Source organism: Sus scrofa, chromosome 15, assembly GCF_000003025.6.
Source record: "Sus scrofa isolate TJ Tabasco breed Duroc chromosome 15, Sscrofa11.1, whole genome shotgun sequence".
NCBI lineage: Eukaryota > Metazoa > Chordata > Mammalia > Artiodactyla > Suidae > Sus > Sus scrofa.
The window spans coordinates 113,964,385-113,983,920 of NC_010457.5; the positions used below are offsets into that span (position 1 = coordinate 113,964,385).

The window sequence follows — 19,536 nt, forward strand, 5'->3', positions numbered from 1 at the left end:
GTTTCTGATCTCATGATGGTTGTCTAGTGGCTTTGCTCCCTATGGTTCATCATGCAGCTTGATGATACTGTGGAGGGAAATACAATTAGCTAACTATGCACCTGCTCAGTTTACTGTTTTATGAGTGTAACTTGTGCTGCGATATACATCATGGGGCTTGCAGTGAAACTGTTTGAAAATAGAGGTTCTGTATGAAAATTTAAAATATATTAATATACCATTAAATATTTTGTTTAATATATCCTTTCTCCATATCCCCTATGTATATGTATATATAAATAAATATAGATATAAACATATATATTCCTATAAGGCTTGTAAATAATTGTAAATTCAGGAATTTTAGAGTGTAAAGTAGTAGAAAATAGCTAGAGTCTGAATTTTACATCCATTTTAGCATCTAACCTTCTATTTCCTTAAATACCTCACAGATTCCCCAAAATATTTTTCCTCTAATCATCATTTTAATTGAAGTTTTGACTTTGGCTCAGGATCAGATTTTATACTACATTTCAGAAGTTGTTTCCAATGGCCATTTAGCATGTGGTAAACCCTAGATAATTTATCAATTTATTTATAAACTATGTCTTTCATTGTGAGGTTTCACTTGCATTAACATTAACGTATGTAATGACATTGCTAAAGGGAGGGATAGTTATATGTCATATTCTCTGACATATGTGAGGGAACAAGTGTGTCTTTACTGAGCAGATTTATAAGACTCTGAGAGTGGAACACAATCAGTAGGCTCTCCACATGGTCATTTAAAAAAATCTTTTTACTGATGATTATGTTGCATTTATCTTTCTCGAGTGAAAGGAACTAGATTCTCCATCATAGATGGAAACTTGCTCCTGGGGAGTTTGAGGAGGTCGAGTGAAGTTTTCAGAACAGTTATCAAAGGACAAATGAAGATTCCTGATGGTCTTGGATTGAGTCCATTTGTCAGCATAAATTACTCTCCAATCAGAATGAGATTCCTGTGTAGCGGTGGGAGAAAGAGACCTACTTAACTAAGTCAAAGAAAGATACTTAAATCAGAAGATGCAATTTGAGGACAAATATCACCCCTTAGTATCGGTCTTGTTTGAGTCTTCTTTGGCTTGTCTGGATAACTGGGGCATTTCCCAATAATATTTATCTCAAAAAGTATTGTGAGCCAAAGAGCCAACATATGCAGAATAAGTTTGCACATGGTAAAGCATTGTGTAATTAGTAGGTATTACAACTACTATGAACTCACATGGTGCCACTAGAAATATCAGTTGTAATTTTTAAGGTACTAAAGCATTAAAAACACAAGTTGTGTTGCTGTGTTCCTCAGCCTATCAATGGGTTAAAATACATAGTTCTTTGACACACCTCACCCTGAACACAATGAAATGAAAATGATCTCAAATAAATGGATCAAAATATCCAAAGGAGAGAATGTGTTCATGTCCATGCAAGTAGCAGAAGGTGCTGAGCAAATTTAAGAGTATTTACTCCAATATATTATTGAAAATATACATTTTTCCCACCAATTCAGTTGACATCATATGTTATCAAATACCTTGAAAGAGTGTTGAATGAAAAGTTACTGGAATCTTAATGTTCTCACACTTTGGAAGTATGAAAGAGTAAGAAATAGTATTTAAAATAGAAAAGTTAGAGTAATAAAATATTGAGAGAGAGTTTAGTTCACCAATGTATCTGAGCTCATTCTCCTACCTTTCCATGGGCTTGTCCCAAGTCACGAGTCTGTTGGTTGACAATTTATGGTCCTAGTCCCTCTCCCTCACTTCAAACATTGTATTAATATTTGATATTCTTTATAACAAAAGACCTGCCAGAACTGTTTTTATAAATGAGAAAGAAAAAACTCATAAAAGTATTAATGCTGTTTTGATACAATCTACCAAATATTTCATTTTTTAAAAAATTCCCAAAGCAGCAAACCACCAATTAATTAAGCATAGTTTGCACAGATGAATAAGTCTGTGCACATCAGTAGGCTTTGTGCTAGATGGCAAAAACATATGGAATGTATTACATTCTGATCAACCAAAGAGTTCTGAGGAATAATTAAGATTCATAAATATGGACCAAAATAAGCTTATTTTCACATTTTCATATTATTAAACCTGGAACAAATCTTCTCTTTCCCCAATTGGTTTTTCCTATAACAAATTTCTGACATCAAAGAGAATACATGTTTCATATTTTATTGAATTTCATTTATATTAAATTAAAAATATATTTCTGACAGATTCATGTAACAAAAAGGCAGAACAGTTTTCAAATTGTTCAGCTGGGATGATCAGTACAGAATGAGGCAAAGCAAGTCGCGTTCTATAATTGCCTTATACAGGTACAATTCTTTCCCAAGAGCCAAGAAAGGATCCTTGAGAACTAACAGAAAAGCCTAATTACAGAAATTTAAAATACTGTTTGTCCCTCATTCTCAAATAGCGACAGAAATCAGGGGAAGAGAAGGAGGATGGGGTAAAGGTTTGGAGGAGAAGAAAGAATAAGGGAAATTATACTAAAAATATACCTAACATTAAAAAAGTTAGTATGTGTTAAGTGCATCATCCTTCATAGATAAAATAGAAAAAAAAATCAAAATAACATTACACCACACAATTGGCATATCCTATTGTGTAAGCAAGTGCAGAGGTTGAACACGTCACCATTGTGCTGAACACAGGATCACAATTAATGTCAAAATGATAACTTCCAATCAAAAAGAAACAATCACAAGCCAATTACTTATATACAAATCAACCCTAAAGACAATTATGTTCCAAATAAAGAGGTCCACAGAAGAAAATCAAAGCAACATTATCCCTATTTACAAATGCAACTAACCATGTCTTTAACAAGCTATAAAAATACTATTCACATTTTCAAACATACAGTAGTATTTTTTGTTTGTTTATTTCAAAAAGGCAGCTAACTTTGAACACTGGGATTTAAATGAAACATCAATGGCTTACCAGCTAGGTATTTTTGCACCCCTGTCCTTTGAAGATACTTCAGAAGAGAGAGGGCTTGTTTTCTGTTTACAAGTTAAGAACATAAGGAAATGAATACAAGTGTATATAATACCTTAAGTCTCTGCCTTTTTGGTAAAGTGTCTCCCTTTATCACCTAAACTGATCTTAGTCAACTACTTTGATGCATGTATGAGATGAGTGTTTGAGAGAAGATTTAACGTGACATTTTTTGTGCTATGAATTGTCTTGCAGATTGATTTCATTTTCATTTACTCTTGTTATAATGGTTCTCGAGAAAGAGATGAACAACTAGTCACGCTGTGTGAACATGCAGTTTAGACCTGCAGCAATGCAAGTACCTGGTGGTCAAGACAGAAGATGTAGACACACCAGCCAGTGAGATGTGCATTCAAAGTTAGCTGCCCTCGCACAGCTGCTCAGTTTAATAATCGACCCATTTAACAGCAGTACCAATTTATGCTACATATTCCAAAGTACCTTACTTTAAAAGAACAGCTTACATATCTACACTTGGAAAATAACTTTCGTTGTTGACTACTGGAATAATCCCAAAGGATTCTTGGAGTGCTATGGTGTAGCCCCCTCACTACCCCCTCCCAGCCCCTGAGAGATCCAGAAATATACAAGAAATTGACTCTCACATTAGGAAAATAGTACAACCCCCCACTAACTGAAAAATCTAGAAATTATACTCAAGAACCAGGTTATGTCGATGCTTAGGAAGTATGGTTTGCTTTCCTTCAACACAGCTACAGGCCTGGGGGAGACATCTACACATCAGGGATAAAAGTAGTAGTAAAGGCAAAGTGGTTTGGACAAGTTAGAGTATTGTCTACAGGTATGAAACTTTGCTTTCTTGTATTTGTATATTTGTACAAATATAAGCATTTCTTGTGATACAGACAAAACTCATTAGAACATTGAAATAAAAATGTTCTTAAAGAGCAAAAGTAGAGGAAAAAATGGCACTCTGTTAGACAAGGTGGGTTTTCAATTTCAATGAAACTGCCTTCATTATATACTTGTCAGGTGAATGAATGATCCAGTAGAGAATTACAGGTGGTTCTCAAAGCTGAATAGCCTTTACCTTTATGATAATAAGACTCTTCATTTATTAAAAAAAAATACAGCAGCTCTAAAATAATTGCAATCAGGAGTAAAATAAGATAAATAAAGTAAATAAGTTTATTTGTTGGCAAAAAACACTCATTAGTGTAAAGTTTTTATGGGAAGATTAAATCTGAATACTACCAAGGGTATGTGCACAAACGTGAGCTTCAAGATTCATCACAGGGCTGACTCAACTCAAATTCCTATAGAGAAGGACACAGTAAGAGAAGCGATCTTCAAGGAAAAGCATAATTTTAATATCATAAAGTGTACTCTGTGCAGTCATTTATTTGAGAAATAATTTAAAGCATGTCCAAATTGCTAGTATCTTTTATGGAAATGTCAGACATTTGAGGGCAGAGGCTAACTCAGTATTTCACCAAGCAGCGTGTGGGACCTCAGAGATCCACTATGGCTTAGGACAGCAAGCATCATGAGTGCCCTTTGAAATAGGGTGACAGAAAGTGAGGCGAATGGAGTAGCTGTGCCAATGGAGAAAGAAATAAGGGCAGTATTTTTCTGTAAGGTCCAGTGGGAAATGAATTTTTTTCTGGCTCCTAACAAGATAACTTACTTACAAAGCCAACTATTAAGGAGTATTTTCTAGAGGAAGCATGTGAATATTTCCTTGAATGGTGGCTTAAGAGTCTTTTCAGCTAATGCCAAGAAAAAATTCTTCTGCCTAAAATATCACCTGGCTGAAAGAGGTGAGGCAGGGGACACATCCCGCATTTTTGCACCTCTATAAAACCAGTGGGACTTGGACAGGATGTCTGAAATTTCTATTTTATAAAGAACTTTTTTTTTTTTAAATGAAGAAAACAGAACAGCCCATGGTGTTAAAAGCCATTTGTCCATACAGACTCAGGGACTCCTGACCCAACACAGTGCCCAAGACAGCTTTCTGTTTGCAACTGTGGAAAGAACTGCTCTTGCAAAGGTTTTCTGGGATTAGAAAAAATTCTATTCCACCCAGAAGTATAGAAGCTGACCCCTTGGTAATATCAGTAATACCAAGGTCTCCAACGACACTGTTATTTTAAAATGATGTCCAGTCTATCTCTGCATAATGTTATTCGTTCTTAAGCAAATGGTGGTCAGGAGATATGAGTCTGTCTGAGGTGTCTGTGTGGGTATCAGGTGGCCCTGCGAAGACCATATAGACAAAGAGAGGCCCAGCAGAATTTTCTGCCATAGTATACACAGTAGATTTTGTTTTCCAGCTTTTCAACAACTAGAAGCTTACGCACCTGGATTTCTCATTTGCCTTATTAAAAATAATCTGGTTAATAACTAGAGTCCAAAATAATGGAAATACAGCAGTCTGAAATGCTTGCCTTAGCATTTATTTCTCAGAATATTGTTAATTCCTTGTGTTCTTTTTGGAGATGGAAGGCTATTGTGGAAAAAAGAAAGGATCTGTCACAAATCAAATGCATTTTGTTTGTTTACTAAGTGGCACCACTCATTTTTATCTCTGCATAAGGTAATAGAGCATTTACACTTCCTACACTTCATTTTGGAAACCTCTTAGTTATAAGTCATTTGTAACATATTTGTCTGTTAAAACTCTACAAGGTGGTGTTTGCAAATCAAATTTAAAGGATGTTTCTTTACACTTAGTATATTTTTAAAATGGTAAAGGAATAAGAGAATGAGAAAAAAACTCATTGTAATGATTTAAAGCAAGTTTTCATAAGTGGAACCAACACTTTATATGCCTACTTTCAGCTAAACCTAACAAATAACGATTTTAAATGGCAAACTTATTTTTTGCTATGCAAAATCCATCCTACATTTTCATATCCTGCATTTTATTTTGCTACATTACATTTTGTGGTTACTTTTCTAGTTTGATTTATTTAATAGTATTAAAATCATTTAACATCTGATAACCTAACTAAGTCTACATCTTACAGCATTATCATGGTTCTGCCCAGTTATATACATGCTTTCATGGTCACCTTTTCTATTACCTTATGAACTACATATACTAGTTAAATAATCAACATTTATAGATGGATAAATTATTCAAGTTTTGAAATAAAGGTTAGATAGCTCTAGAAAAAACATGTATTTACATCCTTCCCTGTCAGAATGACACAATTTTCTTTTTCTTTTCTTTTTGACACTTCAAAAATTGATCACCATTCCAACTTCGTCTAGGAGCAGAATCTCACAATCCTTCTATGGGTTTGTTCTAGGCATTGGTATTATGCATGATCTTCATGCCAAGTCCTGATTTTACAAGGTATTAATACACATGTTATAACACTGAGAACACTATTTCTCCACTCCAGCTATAGGTATTCAGTCATTCTTCCTGGTCTTCTAAGAAAAAAAAAAACAAAAAACTCATATTTTTAGTTTATACATATTAATCCAATTTGAGTTTTGCTTTGTTTTTTAATTCCATTTCAACTGTAGTACCCAAGAAAGAACTCTCATCCTAACACTAATTTCAAAAACCAGTTGCTTCTCAATAGTTCAAGAACCTCTTTGTGGTGCAGGATACTTTGTGGTTCTGAGTCTACCTTGGTGTAGAGGACATCATTTCTCACCTAAGAACCACTGCTCTGAACCATCATTTAGTTATGTAGCTGTTCTCAACTGGAAATAAGATTTCCCAAGATAGGTATAACATATAAGATTTGGTGATTTAAAAAAATACAGTCTGTGTAACTGTACTATTAATTTTCCTCAGATTTACTTAAGTGGTTCTGCACATTTGCATTGACACAACCAGCCTGCAACAATCTGATATCCTGATGCACTTGGTAAGCTTTAATTGGCATTAGAAAATTTCGCTCTACTGGGTCGAATAAGTTATTCTTTGGAAAAAAGAATTTTTTTTCCCTCTCTTATACACTTCAAAAAGCATGCTGATCACTCTGAAATATGTTTTCCTAGGGGACTAAAAATAAAACAAAAGAGAAACCCTAAAACAACTGAAATCAAGTATGTGCTAGAAAAATCATTCAAAAGGAACAGCAGAGTTGTTATGGAGCATTTCGGGTAACTTTGGATTATACGTGCATCTATTTCCAGTTATTAGTACCTGATGAGTAGGGGTCTTAGGTTCCTAGAATGGAGACACTACCTTCACTGAATACATTTCTCTCACCCTAACAGTAAAATAATTCCTTCTTTCCTTCTCTAATGCAAGTGGTCCTGCTTTTCATATTCCAGTAGAAAACAGAGGAATATTGCAAATCAGAAGAAAAAGTCAAGTTCTAGTCTCCAACAAGGGTGCTCTCAGGAATTGGTATGGATTTATCTAGAAAGAGAACTTATATTCAAATTTTCAAAAGTACTGATGTGAGGACCTTTTTTCCTGGAGGCTCCTCTGATTGGGTGGAAGAGTGCTGAGCTGTGAGGCTGTGGCCCCTGAACTTTGTCTTTGGACCCTGGAAAGCTTATGTCTAAACTTCACTGGATGAGATCTCACAGACTCCTCCCTGGCTCGACCTCATTCTTTCAGTTTCCCTTACTTTTATAATTTAGGAAAAAACCAACCCCAAAGTCTCCAGTGTTCTGGAGGCATTCTTTGTTGATCTGATGGTCAAGTTAGAAACCAAATAGGGCAATTAGCCAGTAATACAATATCCTTCTACACCAGTTTGTGTTTGGATGTTAACATTGAAACTATCCTATTTTTACTTCAACGACTTGTAGGATGTACTACTACTGTCCTAGATGAGTTCCCAGGAGATCTTTTAACAGATGACTGCTCATAAAATAGTCCATGCAACCATATTCCTTGAATTATAAAACAAAAAATTAAATGTCATTCCAAATAAATCAGATTTAAAAGTTTAAAGTTAGGACTAATATTGCATTTATCTGGATGTTTCCCACATAACAGTGCTTTTAGTAGACACAAAACAAATATGAGTTGAAAATTAAGGGAGCCAAAAGGATTGATAGATTTACTTTTCCAAAAGAGGCAGAAATCTAGATTTCTTTATTTTTCTAAACTCTTCTCTTTACCAATGAATATTTTTAGTTTAATTGCTTTCACTTAGGTGATGTACTCAAAGTGGATTCCAAATACTTTAACATTAGAAAGAGAAAAAATTCAAAATGAATTGGGTAAGATTTTCCTAGAAAAGTGAGACTTCTATCCAATTTTTCTAAATATGGACCTGAGGCCCCTTTTTCCTGAAAACTTATTTCTACCATTTGTTCCCAATGATCATCTTAACTCAGTAAGTATTCTTCAAAATGATACACAATAAAGATGGCTCTAGAACTAGGATGCTGTGTTTGAAGAAAGAGTTATTATATAAAGTATCAAAAGGTTAGTATGTTGGATATTAAAATAATTACATGAGAAGTTTTTTCACATTTATTTACAACTTTTGACCCAAGGACCTATCTATAAGCAGGGGATGTTTGTGTATTTCTTTTTATTACACCAACTTATGTGCAAAGAGTTACCTTCCACTTAATATAGAGTCTCACACTAGAAATTCCATGGAATTCAAACTGATCCTCACTTGCATTCCTTCAAATGGAGTATACAAACTGGACAACTGTCTTTGAGTAGGAAATGTGGTATCACATGTTTATTATGTGCTGACACTATCACCATAATCCCTGAATACTACACCAAAGTCCTAATTTGCTTGGTTTGGCATTTCCACAGTCTTTCATCTCAGCTCTTTTTTTAAAAAAAAAGTACTTAAATGAGTTATTTTGCTGGTTGCTTCCATATTGCTTCATTCAAATTCCAAAATGGAGTTCAGAAAGAGAACAAATAAAGTTATAGCTTAAGTGCAAACTACATTTCTGAGTATCTGCCAAGTAGACATACCCAATCCAGTGTGTTTCTTCCAGTTCAATGGATTCTCCATTGGACCACCCCTGAAAGTATCAGTAGTTTTCATGAACCACGCAGAACTGTCTCTTAGTTTCCCTTCTTTACATTACCAACTGCCTATCAAGTACTCTCATTTAGAGGAGAAGGAAATAAAGAACATAAAGGTAGAAGGGGATATGTATTCAACAGTGTAAAAGAGAAAAATTAGATTTGATATTATCTTGGCCTCCCCTTCTAATGTTAAAGACTGTATATTTAAAATAGTGGCCATTTTACCATATTAAAATATTTCTTTTTACAATTCTATCAATTTATAGCAACATATGAGAAATTTTGATGTAAAAACATGTGCAATTAAAAATTAAAGCACAAAACAGGGAAGAAAAGTATATCAAAGCAGATCAAAGCAAAATAAAATTAAAAAACAAAAAAGTGCTCCAAACATAATTACTAGTTATACTTGGATGAAGATTCAAAAATTATGAATGCTGAGTTCACAGTTCTTGCTTGTCAGGATAGAAACTGTCAGAGAAAGAGATTGGATTTTTCAATCTTAGTTACTATCATATGCTATAGAGAAGGTTATCCTTTTTTGTTCTAATGGAAATTTTAGGTTATCTTTTTCTTTCAGTGGGGATTTTACTAGGATTTCCAGGGATCCTGAAAATGTACACATCAGTTCCTGCAGATAGGAACAGATAACATGGGTCCTTTAAGCATCTTAATTAAAAGAGAGAAGGAAAGAGAATGAAAGAGAGGAAGGAAGGAAGAAGGAAAGAAGGAAGGAAGGACAAGAAAAAAACAGAAAAAAAGTTGAGAACTAATTTGACAGCAGGCAGTATTGCCTTAGATTTTCCGGTCCTTCCCTAGCTGTTCCAGTATCCTGACCAACCCATGCAGAGAAATAAAGAAACAGTGTGGTTCCTCCTGTCTTTCTCTTTCAGTCCTTCCTTCTAGTGTTCAAGTTAGAAAAGCACATAACTATCATTGTATCTCCACAACTTCCGCTGGGAAGCGTCAAAACTACTGGCCTTGGGAGTAGAAGGAAGACCACAAGAGAAAGATAGGCGGCAGGGAAATTGGAGCAGGCATGTCTCTCCACTTAGAAACCACTGCAGAGCTTACACCACAGTATTCCGGTGTCTGTAGGGTGGGGGAGGCAGCACAGTGCCTGGCTTCAGTGAGAACTCAGAGAGGTATTCAGGATTCTCTGCCACAATAGGCCGGATCCGTCCATTTTGTTTATAAAAATATTTTGTGCTGTACTCCTGCAGGTAGTCTGGGTGCTGAAGGGTGCTCCGAGGTGGCAGACTGTGGTTCCAGTAGTCAGGGTTGTCGAATGCTTTCTTGGCCTTCTCTGGCACAGACAGTACGTTGTTCTTCAGGTACTCAGCATTCCCCAAGGCATTGGCAAAGGTGTTGAGGTACATGGCTCATTCACATATTCATCTTCTGCCTTGGGTGGACCACTGGAAGCACTGTGGTATTCGGGATTATCCAAAGCTTGGAGGTCTCCATTTTTCCTCCGAGAAACAAAAGGGTTCTCCTCCACAGGGTTCAGGTATTCTGATGGAATAAAGAAATAGCAGTTAACATCCACTTTCTGGAAAATGTTAATCAGACCATGGTTATATGGAATGGTTGGCTTCTTTTTCCCGAACAATGAAGCCACAGATTTCATTAATTTTTTGCAACAACTATTTGGTCGAATACTACTGCCATATGAAAAAGGAGTAAATGGGCAAAAAATGTTAATGACAAAACAAGGCACCAACAAGGCCAGGGTCGGAGTTCCTATCCCCTAGATTGTTCTTGCTAATTGCATTTGTCTCTCCTACATATGGGACCAGCTGTTTAAATGCTTCTATGTTTTAAAAGTCAGTAGATTATGTTGAAAGATAAGACAACCTTTCAGTGTTAAATAGCCTTTAAATGTGGAGAAATGAGAATTTTAGAAAGAATATTGGAAAGTCAAAATGTCTACAGCTTAACCCCATGACAAGATAAATGGAAAAAAGTGGAAAACCTGTGTATTTTAGTCTGTATAATTTTCTGAGAATGTCTGTATAGGTAACAAGAATTTGATTACAGATGTTCCCTAAGAAAGCTTTAACTCAGGAAAGAAAACATCAAGGAAAAGAATCAGTGACATATAGATATCCTACATGCCTCTAAATTGACTTGCTTGACAGAACACATACTTAAAAATAAAATATGATTATAACATTTATTTCCAATGGCTAATTATAATCATAATACAGCAAACTATTAGTTTGAATCATATGAAATCGCTATTTTGTAGGCTGAAACCAATCGTATAACAGCTGTTTTGTATGACTTAATCTAATAAATTTATCTAGAATGGGTTTTGGCCTAGAATTTTTTAAAATGCTGCTAATTAATATAACTTACCAAGTTTAGTTCTATCCCTATGTTTATAGCATAGATTATACACAGACATATACACACCTATATATGTGTAGAATAGGTAGACCCTACACTACATAGTAGACCCTCTTTCTGTGCTCTTTTAAAATTTATGCACAAAAATGACACTTTATCTATTCCCATTTTGGTGTTGGGGCAAGAAGAAGGCAGGCACAATTATTCGTTGAAACTTTTATTCCCTATGCTTAGCCTGACATGCAGAGAGAAAAATCTCATCAACCCAGGGTTATTTTTCCTTGGATATAGACCTACTGCATATACTTAGGTACTTAGAATAATGTGCAAGTTAAAGAACAGTAATGAATATCCCACCATCATATACAGGTATTATAGTTTGATAATTTACAAGTCACTATCATTTCATCTTCACAACAATCTTGTGAAAAAGGAAGTGCAAGCTGTATACTTCCAGATCTATAGACAGAAAGTTGTGATCAAATGATGTATAAAGCATACAATTATACATATATGCAGGGTCAAAAATTTAATTTTTGAAATGTATTGTACAAAGAAGTCAAAATTTCCTATACTAAGTTATGTTATTTAAATGACACTATTTTAATACATCAATCAAATCTTTTATTGGTGCCATCAAAAGCTTTGGACACTTTTCCCAACAATACTGGTCTTTATGATCTACACAATAAGTCCAGTGGAGCAAGGGTTTTGAAAACTTGTGATATGCTACCTCATTCAAGCACTCAAATAGAGATGTGATTAGATCAGTGCTTCCCAAGTCTGATTGTGCATAAAAAAGTCACCTGGAGATATTGTTAAAATGCAGATTCCTATTTAGATGGGGCCTGAGATTCTGTGTTCAAAAAAGTCCCTAGATGATGTGGATGCTGCTGATTCAGACCTCATGCTAGAAATGGCAGTGCCTAGGCCTCTTGTGGGTCATGGATGTTGCACAGTCCAGTGGTTTGGCAATTTCCCTACTTTACTTTGCTTTTTTTGAGCCACACTTGCAGCACATGGAAGTTCTCAAGCTAGGGATCTAAAAGAAGCTACAGCTGCTGGCCTACTCCATAGTCACAGCAATGCAGGATCCAAGCTGTGTCTGCAACCTATACCACAGTTCATGGCAACACTGGATCCCCAACCCACTGAGTAAGGCCATGGATCCAACCCACATCCTCATGGATACTAGTCAAATTCATTTCCCCTGTGACACAATGGGAACGCCATATACATTGTTTATTTTGATGGAAGTGAACAAAGAATGGTCATCATTTCTGAACATTCTGCTGGTACCTTGTTTGGGTTTGTCTCGCATAGGGGTCATGTAACCTTCTTCATCCAGCTCTCCTCGTGGGCTCCGTTCTGGGGCAAACACTGTGGGGTCGGCGCTGTACCTCTGGGTACTGCTGTCTTCTTGGACATGGGGTGTCACTGGCTTGCGTAAGGTGCCATTACAGCAGGAGTCATCAAAAATCTCAGCTGTAGCCCCCTGAGCAACTGGGGCTTCTGGGATGGTGCTGGTTGTGGCTCTGTAGGGCACAGGCATGCCTTGTTCTGCAGCAAAACCCCCATCTCGGTACACAAACTGGTTCTGTCAATAGTAGAGACATATTTGAACCAGAGTTATTGTTAGGAATAGCTTTAAAAATATATACTAATAACTAAAAAAAATGGAAGCTTGTCTTTCAGAGAAAAGTCCGAGTTTCTTGAGGTTTTTCCCTTAATAGTTAATGAGTCTGAGTTATAGGCTAGAACCACCTAAAATTCAAATTTTTCTTATAAAGCAAGTCAATTGTAGGACAACAATGTGGAAATATATAATTTTACTAACCACTTAACACATGATCTAATAAAAATATTTCATATTCCTTTCCCATAACTTTTTTTTTTTTTTTGGCTGCCCCACAGAACATGGAGTTCCCGGGGCCAGGGATCAGATCCAAGTTGCAGATGTGACCTAAGCCACATTTGTGGCAGTGCTGGATTGTGAACCCACCGTCCTGGGCTTGGGATCAAACCTGCGTTCTAGTGCTCCCAAGACACCGCCAATCCCATTATGCCACAGCAGGAATGCCACTACTGCTTATTTTTAACGTAAATATTCAAAGTGAATTTTTTAAGACAAATGGCAATGTCATTAACTGTCACAACTGCCATTAAGAACAGAAGCTCAGTGATGCAATTTGAATGGTAACAGTTCCTCACTGACTTCTATTCTGTGGTTACTATGACTTTGAATTTCTCATACATAACCAGAGGATCATTACTGAGATTCCAACTTTTCAGCACAAGACTTATAATCATGGAAATAAAGATAACCTTCTCACCTAGAAACATAACAACATATGAGCCCAGGTAAAGTCTTCAGATACAAAGAAAAATCTACTGTTGATGCATGATATCTTGACTATGGATTATCTGCTGAGATAAAACATATCTACATAGGCAGCTGCACAATCTATAGAAAATTTTTAACTCACTGTTGGCAAAGGCAAAATGAGGAAATTATGGTGAGACAAGAGAGAGGAAATATGATAAGCAAAGACCAAAAATCCTGAAAGATGAAGGCTGATTGTGAAGTACTTACTCCTGACATGGGGGTGTAGGCAGGAGGAGGGCTGTGTCCAATTTCACTCTAATAGGAAAGAAAAATGGGATGATGGATATAATAGGAGGTAACATGAATGGAAAAAAAAAAAGAAAAGAAAAGAAAAAGAAAAGCCACATGAGTTGTATGAACCAAAGGGGAAAACATGCACAACAGTGACGTTTGCTAAACAGTAAAATTTTATGCACGCTGACTACAAGCAAGATTATATATTTGAAGATATTAAATATTTTATTGAACCCCTGTAAAGGAAAATTATATAGAAAAAGTAAAATTTTAAATGAATTAAAAATTAAATTGACAATAAATATTCCTCTGATTAACCCTGGAAAAAAAGCAAAAACAGGAAATAATTAACTGTAGTTGTAATTGAGGAAAGGTTTCTTTTGTTACAAATGAGATAACAGGAATGCCCATATACCACAGCATTAACGTTTACTCTTATAAGAAGCAACTTATCTGAAAGGAGAGAAGTGGATTTCAATTTGCCTGGAATATTTTTTGCTATAAAGTTACATTTATTTTTCACCATTTTGGCAAAGAGTCAGCTTAGCCTCTTCCTAAAAAAAGATGTTTTCTCATCAATCTTTCTTTTTTTTTCCCTAAAAGTCAAGAAACAGCAGAAAATCTTGGAAAATTGATTTCTTTCCTGCTTTATGCACATTACTTTTATGTAATTAGAATCAGCTGAAATTAGATTTCAATTAAAGAAAGACATATTCTTATGGCTGAAAACTCTAACCTATGCATTAAAGTCAATATGAAAATAAGATAAAATCTTAAGGACAATGCTCCTTATAGGGTAGGAAGAAGAGGATTAGGAATGCAATTTCTGTTTGCTAGCTAAAATATTGTATATATGTATAAAACAAATTTCTTCAGAATCTACTGTCTGAATGTGCCAGGCATTTTTCTAGGCACTGGATATAATGAATAATGTAAATAAAAACAGTCGATTTTATGACGCTTGGATTTTCTATATTCTGGCTTCAAGTGACCAGAGATGACTAAAATCAACCTCAAAGACAACATCCTGAAACATTTATGAAACAGAGCTAAATATTATTCTAGGTCAATGTTTTTACAATTTAAAAATTCTAAGAAGAATACAGTCCCAAGGAGATTAACTATTATAATGTAAATTAATAACTGGATAATAAAATTTTCCTTAATTAACTTAGTCTGCTGGACTAATCAAGGGACAAGTTCTGAACCCCTACAGTGAGTTTACATTTTAGCTTTGCCCATAACTGAGTCACTTATATAATGGCATAGAAAATATTTATCTCTTTCTTTCTCTAACACAACTAATAACACATTGAACATTATGATATGTAAAGGTAGACACATTTCATATGCAATGCATAGAAGGTGGTTTTGTACAATAGACAGATTGTTTTTGGTTTGTTAGAAGCTTTAAGCTCCAGTCCTTATTACAGCTCAGACTCTCATTTTCATCTTTAGCCTTTTTACCTTATTCTTTTTTTTTTTTTTTTTTTTTTTTTTTTTTTTTTTTTTTTTGCTTTTTAGGGCTGCACTCACGGCATGTGAGGTTCCCAGGCTAGGGGTCTAATTGTTGCTGCCAGCCTAAGTCACAGCCACAGAAATGCCAGATCTGAGCTGCATCTGTGACCTACACCACAGCTCACAGCAATGCCGGATCCTCAACCCACTGAGCAAGGCCAGGGATCGAACCTGAAACCTCATGGTTCCTAGTTGGATTCATTTCTGCTGTGCCATGATGGGAACTCCTTACCTTGTTCTTAATTAAGATAAAGTAAGATATTGTATATAAACAAACTTGATAAGCTCTGCACTATTACACAAGTGTTGAGGATACATAAAATGTAAATGTTCATATCTGCCAAGTCAAAATTTTAAAGTCAAGCAGTCAAACTGACAAAGCTTCTTTCTCATCAAAGAAGCATTTTTTGAATGCTTACCTGTTTTCCACATCACCTTATGTATAGGTATATTTTCTCTCTTTTAGAAAGTTTATGAAATCAAATTCATTTGTTTATAAAATCTCGGAAAGAAATTTTCCATATACTCCAGTGATATGTAAAATATGGCAACCACATGCTTTATCATATTATAAACCTTGGCCTTACCCTATCATCAAACCCGGATTATTTGGTAAGTGTTTAGCAAATATTTATTAAATTTCTACAATGAAAGCACAGAAATTACCGTAAGTGCTGCAGATATCATGATACACTAGGAGATGTATGGCCCGTGGCCTTTTGCAATTTACATTGTACTAGCAAACATTACCTGAATAAAGTTAGGCTGGAGCAACTTTTTTCAACTCAATGGTTACCTATTAAAAGTAAGGTATTCCAAAATATTCCTAATTACCAGCACTCCTTTGACTTTGTAAGAGGTACTCTACTGGGTAATGTTCCATTAGAATCATAGCTGAGGAAATACCATGGACTGTTGCACATTTAGCATTTTCTAAAACTAGAGAAAGGAATGATCAAAGGAATAACTCACAAGTCATCCTTTATCAGGAAATAGTTTATTATCTATATCTATCATCTGGGCTAGACCGCCTTCAATTGCAAAGGCGTTGTATTAAAAATAACTAGACCTCTTGCAGTTAGTCTGTTTCAAGACATGAAGTACGGCCATGCCTTATTAGAATGCATCCGCTGTCCTAGCTTTGACAAGTCTTTCTGTCAGCAGCCTGCCAGCTCTGTATCTGGACACACTGCCAGATACCATCACAATAATAGGAGTGTCCTCATGCTCTTCCTAGTTTTCAGCATTAAAATGGAAAAAAATGCTAAGCAAAGTCCCTTTAGCATTCATTGTTTTTAGGGTTACTGGCTGCTTTTTATGTTTCTGTTTCCATTTTTTTCCATTTGCTTTTTTTCTGTCCTCCATGATAAAAAGCACCTCATTCATTTCCCCCTGGAAGGGCAATGCAGCTACAAGAGAACATCTGTGAGGCCAATTAGCTGGGCTGGAAATGTGATATAATTGTTGTTTAAATATATTTAAATTACATGTTAATCACGATGTCATAATTTATAGGCTTTGAAAATAACTTTTTGTACTTGAGAGCCAAGCCAGATTTTACTTGTTTTTGCTGTTTTTAGTTTGTAACAAGCTCTTCTCATTCCCTGTACAAACCTCCCTACCCCCAAATTGCCCACACTTGAAGAGCTGAACTTTTAATATTGGAAAGAATGACAGCTGCAAGTAAATTGGATGAGTAAAAATTAAGATCCCAGCAATCAGAATGAGCTGGAGTGACCTTAAAGTTCTAAGCAGAACAAAGCAGTGATCTCAGTTAAGAGGCTTTTGTTTTTATTATCGCTCCACTTTCTACTGTCCATCAAAGCCCAGCTTTGCAGATCTTCAGGAAGCAGCACCTGGTACAGCTGTTCAATTAACTGGTGAGGGGACTTAGGGTTAGCAGGACAAAGATAGAAAGAGGTGGGCTATGAACTGGTAGGTGATAGAGAATTTGTTCCTGATGGGGAAATATGTAAGGGTGATGAAAAGAATCAAGTTTAATTTGTTGCCATAATCACAGGGACATTATATGATTAACTTGAATTCAAATGTCAAAGGTTATAGAGAAGGTAAATGTCAGGAAATATATCAAATACAATGTTAAACGCACATTTACATACGTCATGTCCTAAATTTTATTTTTTAGTTGAATAAAGATTTGAACCTTTGTCTAATTACATGTGCTGTATTTCTCATATTTATTGTTTTCATCAAAACATTGTATTATTTTATATTATTTCTGGGAAATTTTAAGCTGTTAACTACACAAACTGTGTCCTATGATTTTTTAAAAAATATACAAGTTGGGAAACAAACAAACAAAAATATATGCTAATGCCTAACTTCTATCTAAATTAAGCATGTGCTTAATGAGTGGTTATTTTTTTTTTTTAATTTTCAGATAGCTGTTACTCACAATATTAACTATAGGAGTACTGTTTCTAGAGTGAAAAATCACTCTAAATCCTTTAAACTAAAGTAGAACATATCTCTATAAAATGGTGCTAATCCATTAGCATTTGTTTACTACCTAGACACTTCTACATAGTAACTATTAAGAGTTCTCAATTTTTTATCTTCCTTGGCATCTATCCTTAACAGTCTGATGGCATTTTTACAATTGAGTAATCAGGTAGCAGATAATTTTTTTTCATAATGTATAATTCCTGATGCATGGCTATAACTCGTTTATCTTCTTCACAACTGAGTTCAATATACCAGCATTTGAGACATCTGGATTTAGAATCTTCACTTTTCTTAGGGCAACCAGAAGAAAACAAACAAAAGGTGTTCATATTCCCTAAACCAGAAAGAACCGGGAAAGCCTATTGAATCTAGGCAGCTGGCTCACACACACACGTGCATAAGTGTGCACATACAGGTTACACAAAATGTCTTTTGGAATTCCCACTGTGGCTCAGTAGAAATGAAACTGACTAGCATCCATGAGGCTGAGGCTTGATCATTGGCCTTGCTCAGTGGGTTAAGGATCTGGTGTTGCCATGAGCTGTGGTGGTCGCAGATGTGTCTTGGATCCTGTGTAGCTGTGGCTGTGGCGTAGGCTGGCAGCTACAGCTCTGATTCGACCCCTAGCCTGGAAACCTCCATATGCCGTGGATGTGGCCCTAAAAAGACAAAAGATAAAAAAAAAAGCCTTTTGTCTATTTATATATATGTTTATTTATTAATGTGCTCATTTATTTGGTTTGATCATGTGAGATGCTACTTTAAAAAAACTTTGCTTTTACTCTATATATACACAAAATAAAGTCATAATGACATAATAATAAATAAAAATACATCATAATGATATAATATTATAATAAATAAGTTCATAATAATGACCCTGAATATGGAAAGACTATTAACTTGAGCTCTAATTCTTTGTTCACTTTTCATTAATCGTAGAACTTAATTATGAAGTCTACTCTGTTTTGTAAACAAATACATATTACTTCTCTTATATGTGAATGAAAAATATTGCCTGGCACATCAGTAAACAAAGGCTGTCACAGTGACCAGCCACTAAAGCAGCCCCAATGGTCAGCCCTGAGGGAACACTGGATGGAAACAGGATTTCACCATCAAACCATCAGACATTGCCACTCCGCTACCTCCTACCAGGCAACCTGAGGAAACTCAGGCTGAAAGAACAGGATACTGGCCCCAGCTGAGATGCACATCAAAGGAATGATTTCAGTGAGCCCAGACTCTTGCATCTTCTCATACATAGAAAAGAACTAAAATCTTTAGCTTGAAGTATTTGGTTTTCTTTAATTAACAGCAATTTTTGATGTCCTAACTACATGGTCTTTGTTGCAAAACTTATATATCCTGTTTCCCGCTCCCTTGTCTCTTCTGAGCCATTCTTTAGCGTGATTTGACAGTCATGCCTCCCAGGCTTGAAGTCCTTAGAATGTCCACTGAATAAGGCATAACTCTCAACTTACTAGTTGTACAATTTTTTCAGTAGACATGAAAACTGAGACATAGCAAGGGAAACTAACAAAGTATTGTATACCTACGATATACCACAGACTAGAATATTTTAGGTTTTATTTACT

The 19,536-nt window shown here is 35.5% G+C and overlaps 1 protein-coding gene across 1 annotated transcript in view; it reads right to left on the reverse strand.

Annotated features, from left to right (window-relative positions):
- ERBB4 (erb-b2 receptor tyrosine kinase 4) overlaps positions 2,189 to 19,536 on the reverse strand; it is a 1,130,412-nt gene continuing 1,113,064 nt past the window's right edge. Inside the window, 4 exon segments of the mRNA XM_021075968.1 lie at positions 2,189 to 10,360; positions 10,363 to 10,497; positions 12,634 to 12,931; positions 13,928 to 13,975. Of these exon segments, the coding sequence (XP_020931627.1) occupies positions 10,053 to 10,360; positions 10,363 to 10,497; positions 12,634 to 12,931; positions 13,928 to 13,975 (789 nt within the window). The 3' untranslated portion in view covers positions 2,189 to 10,052.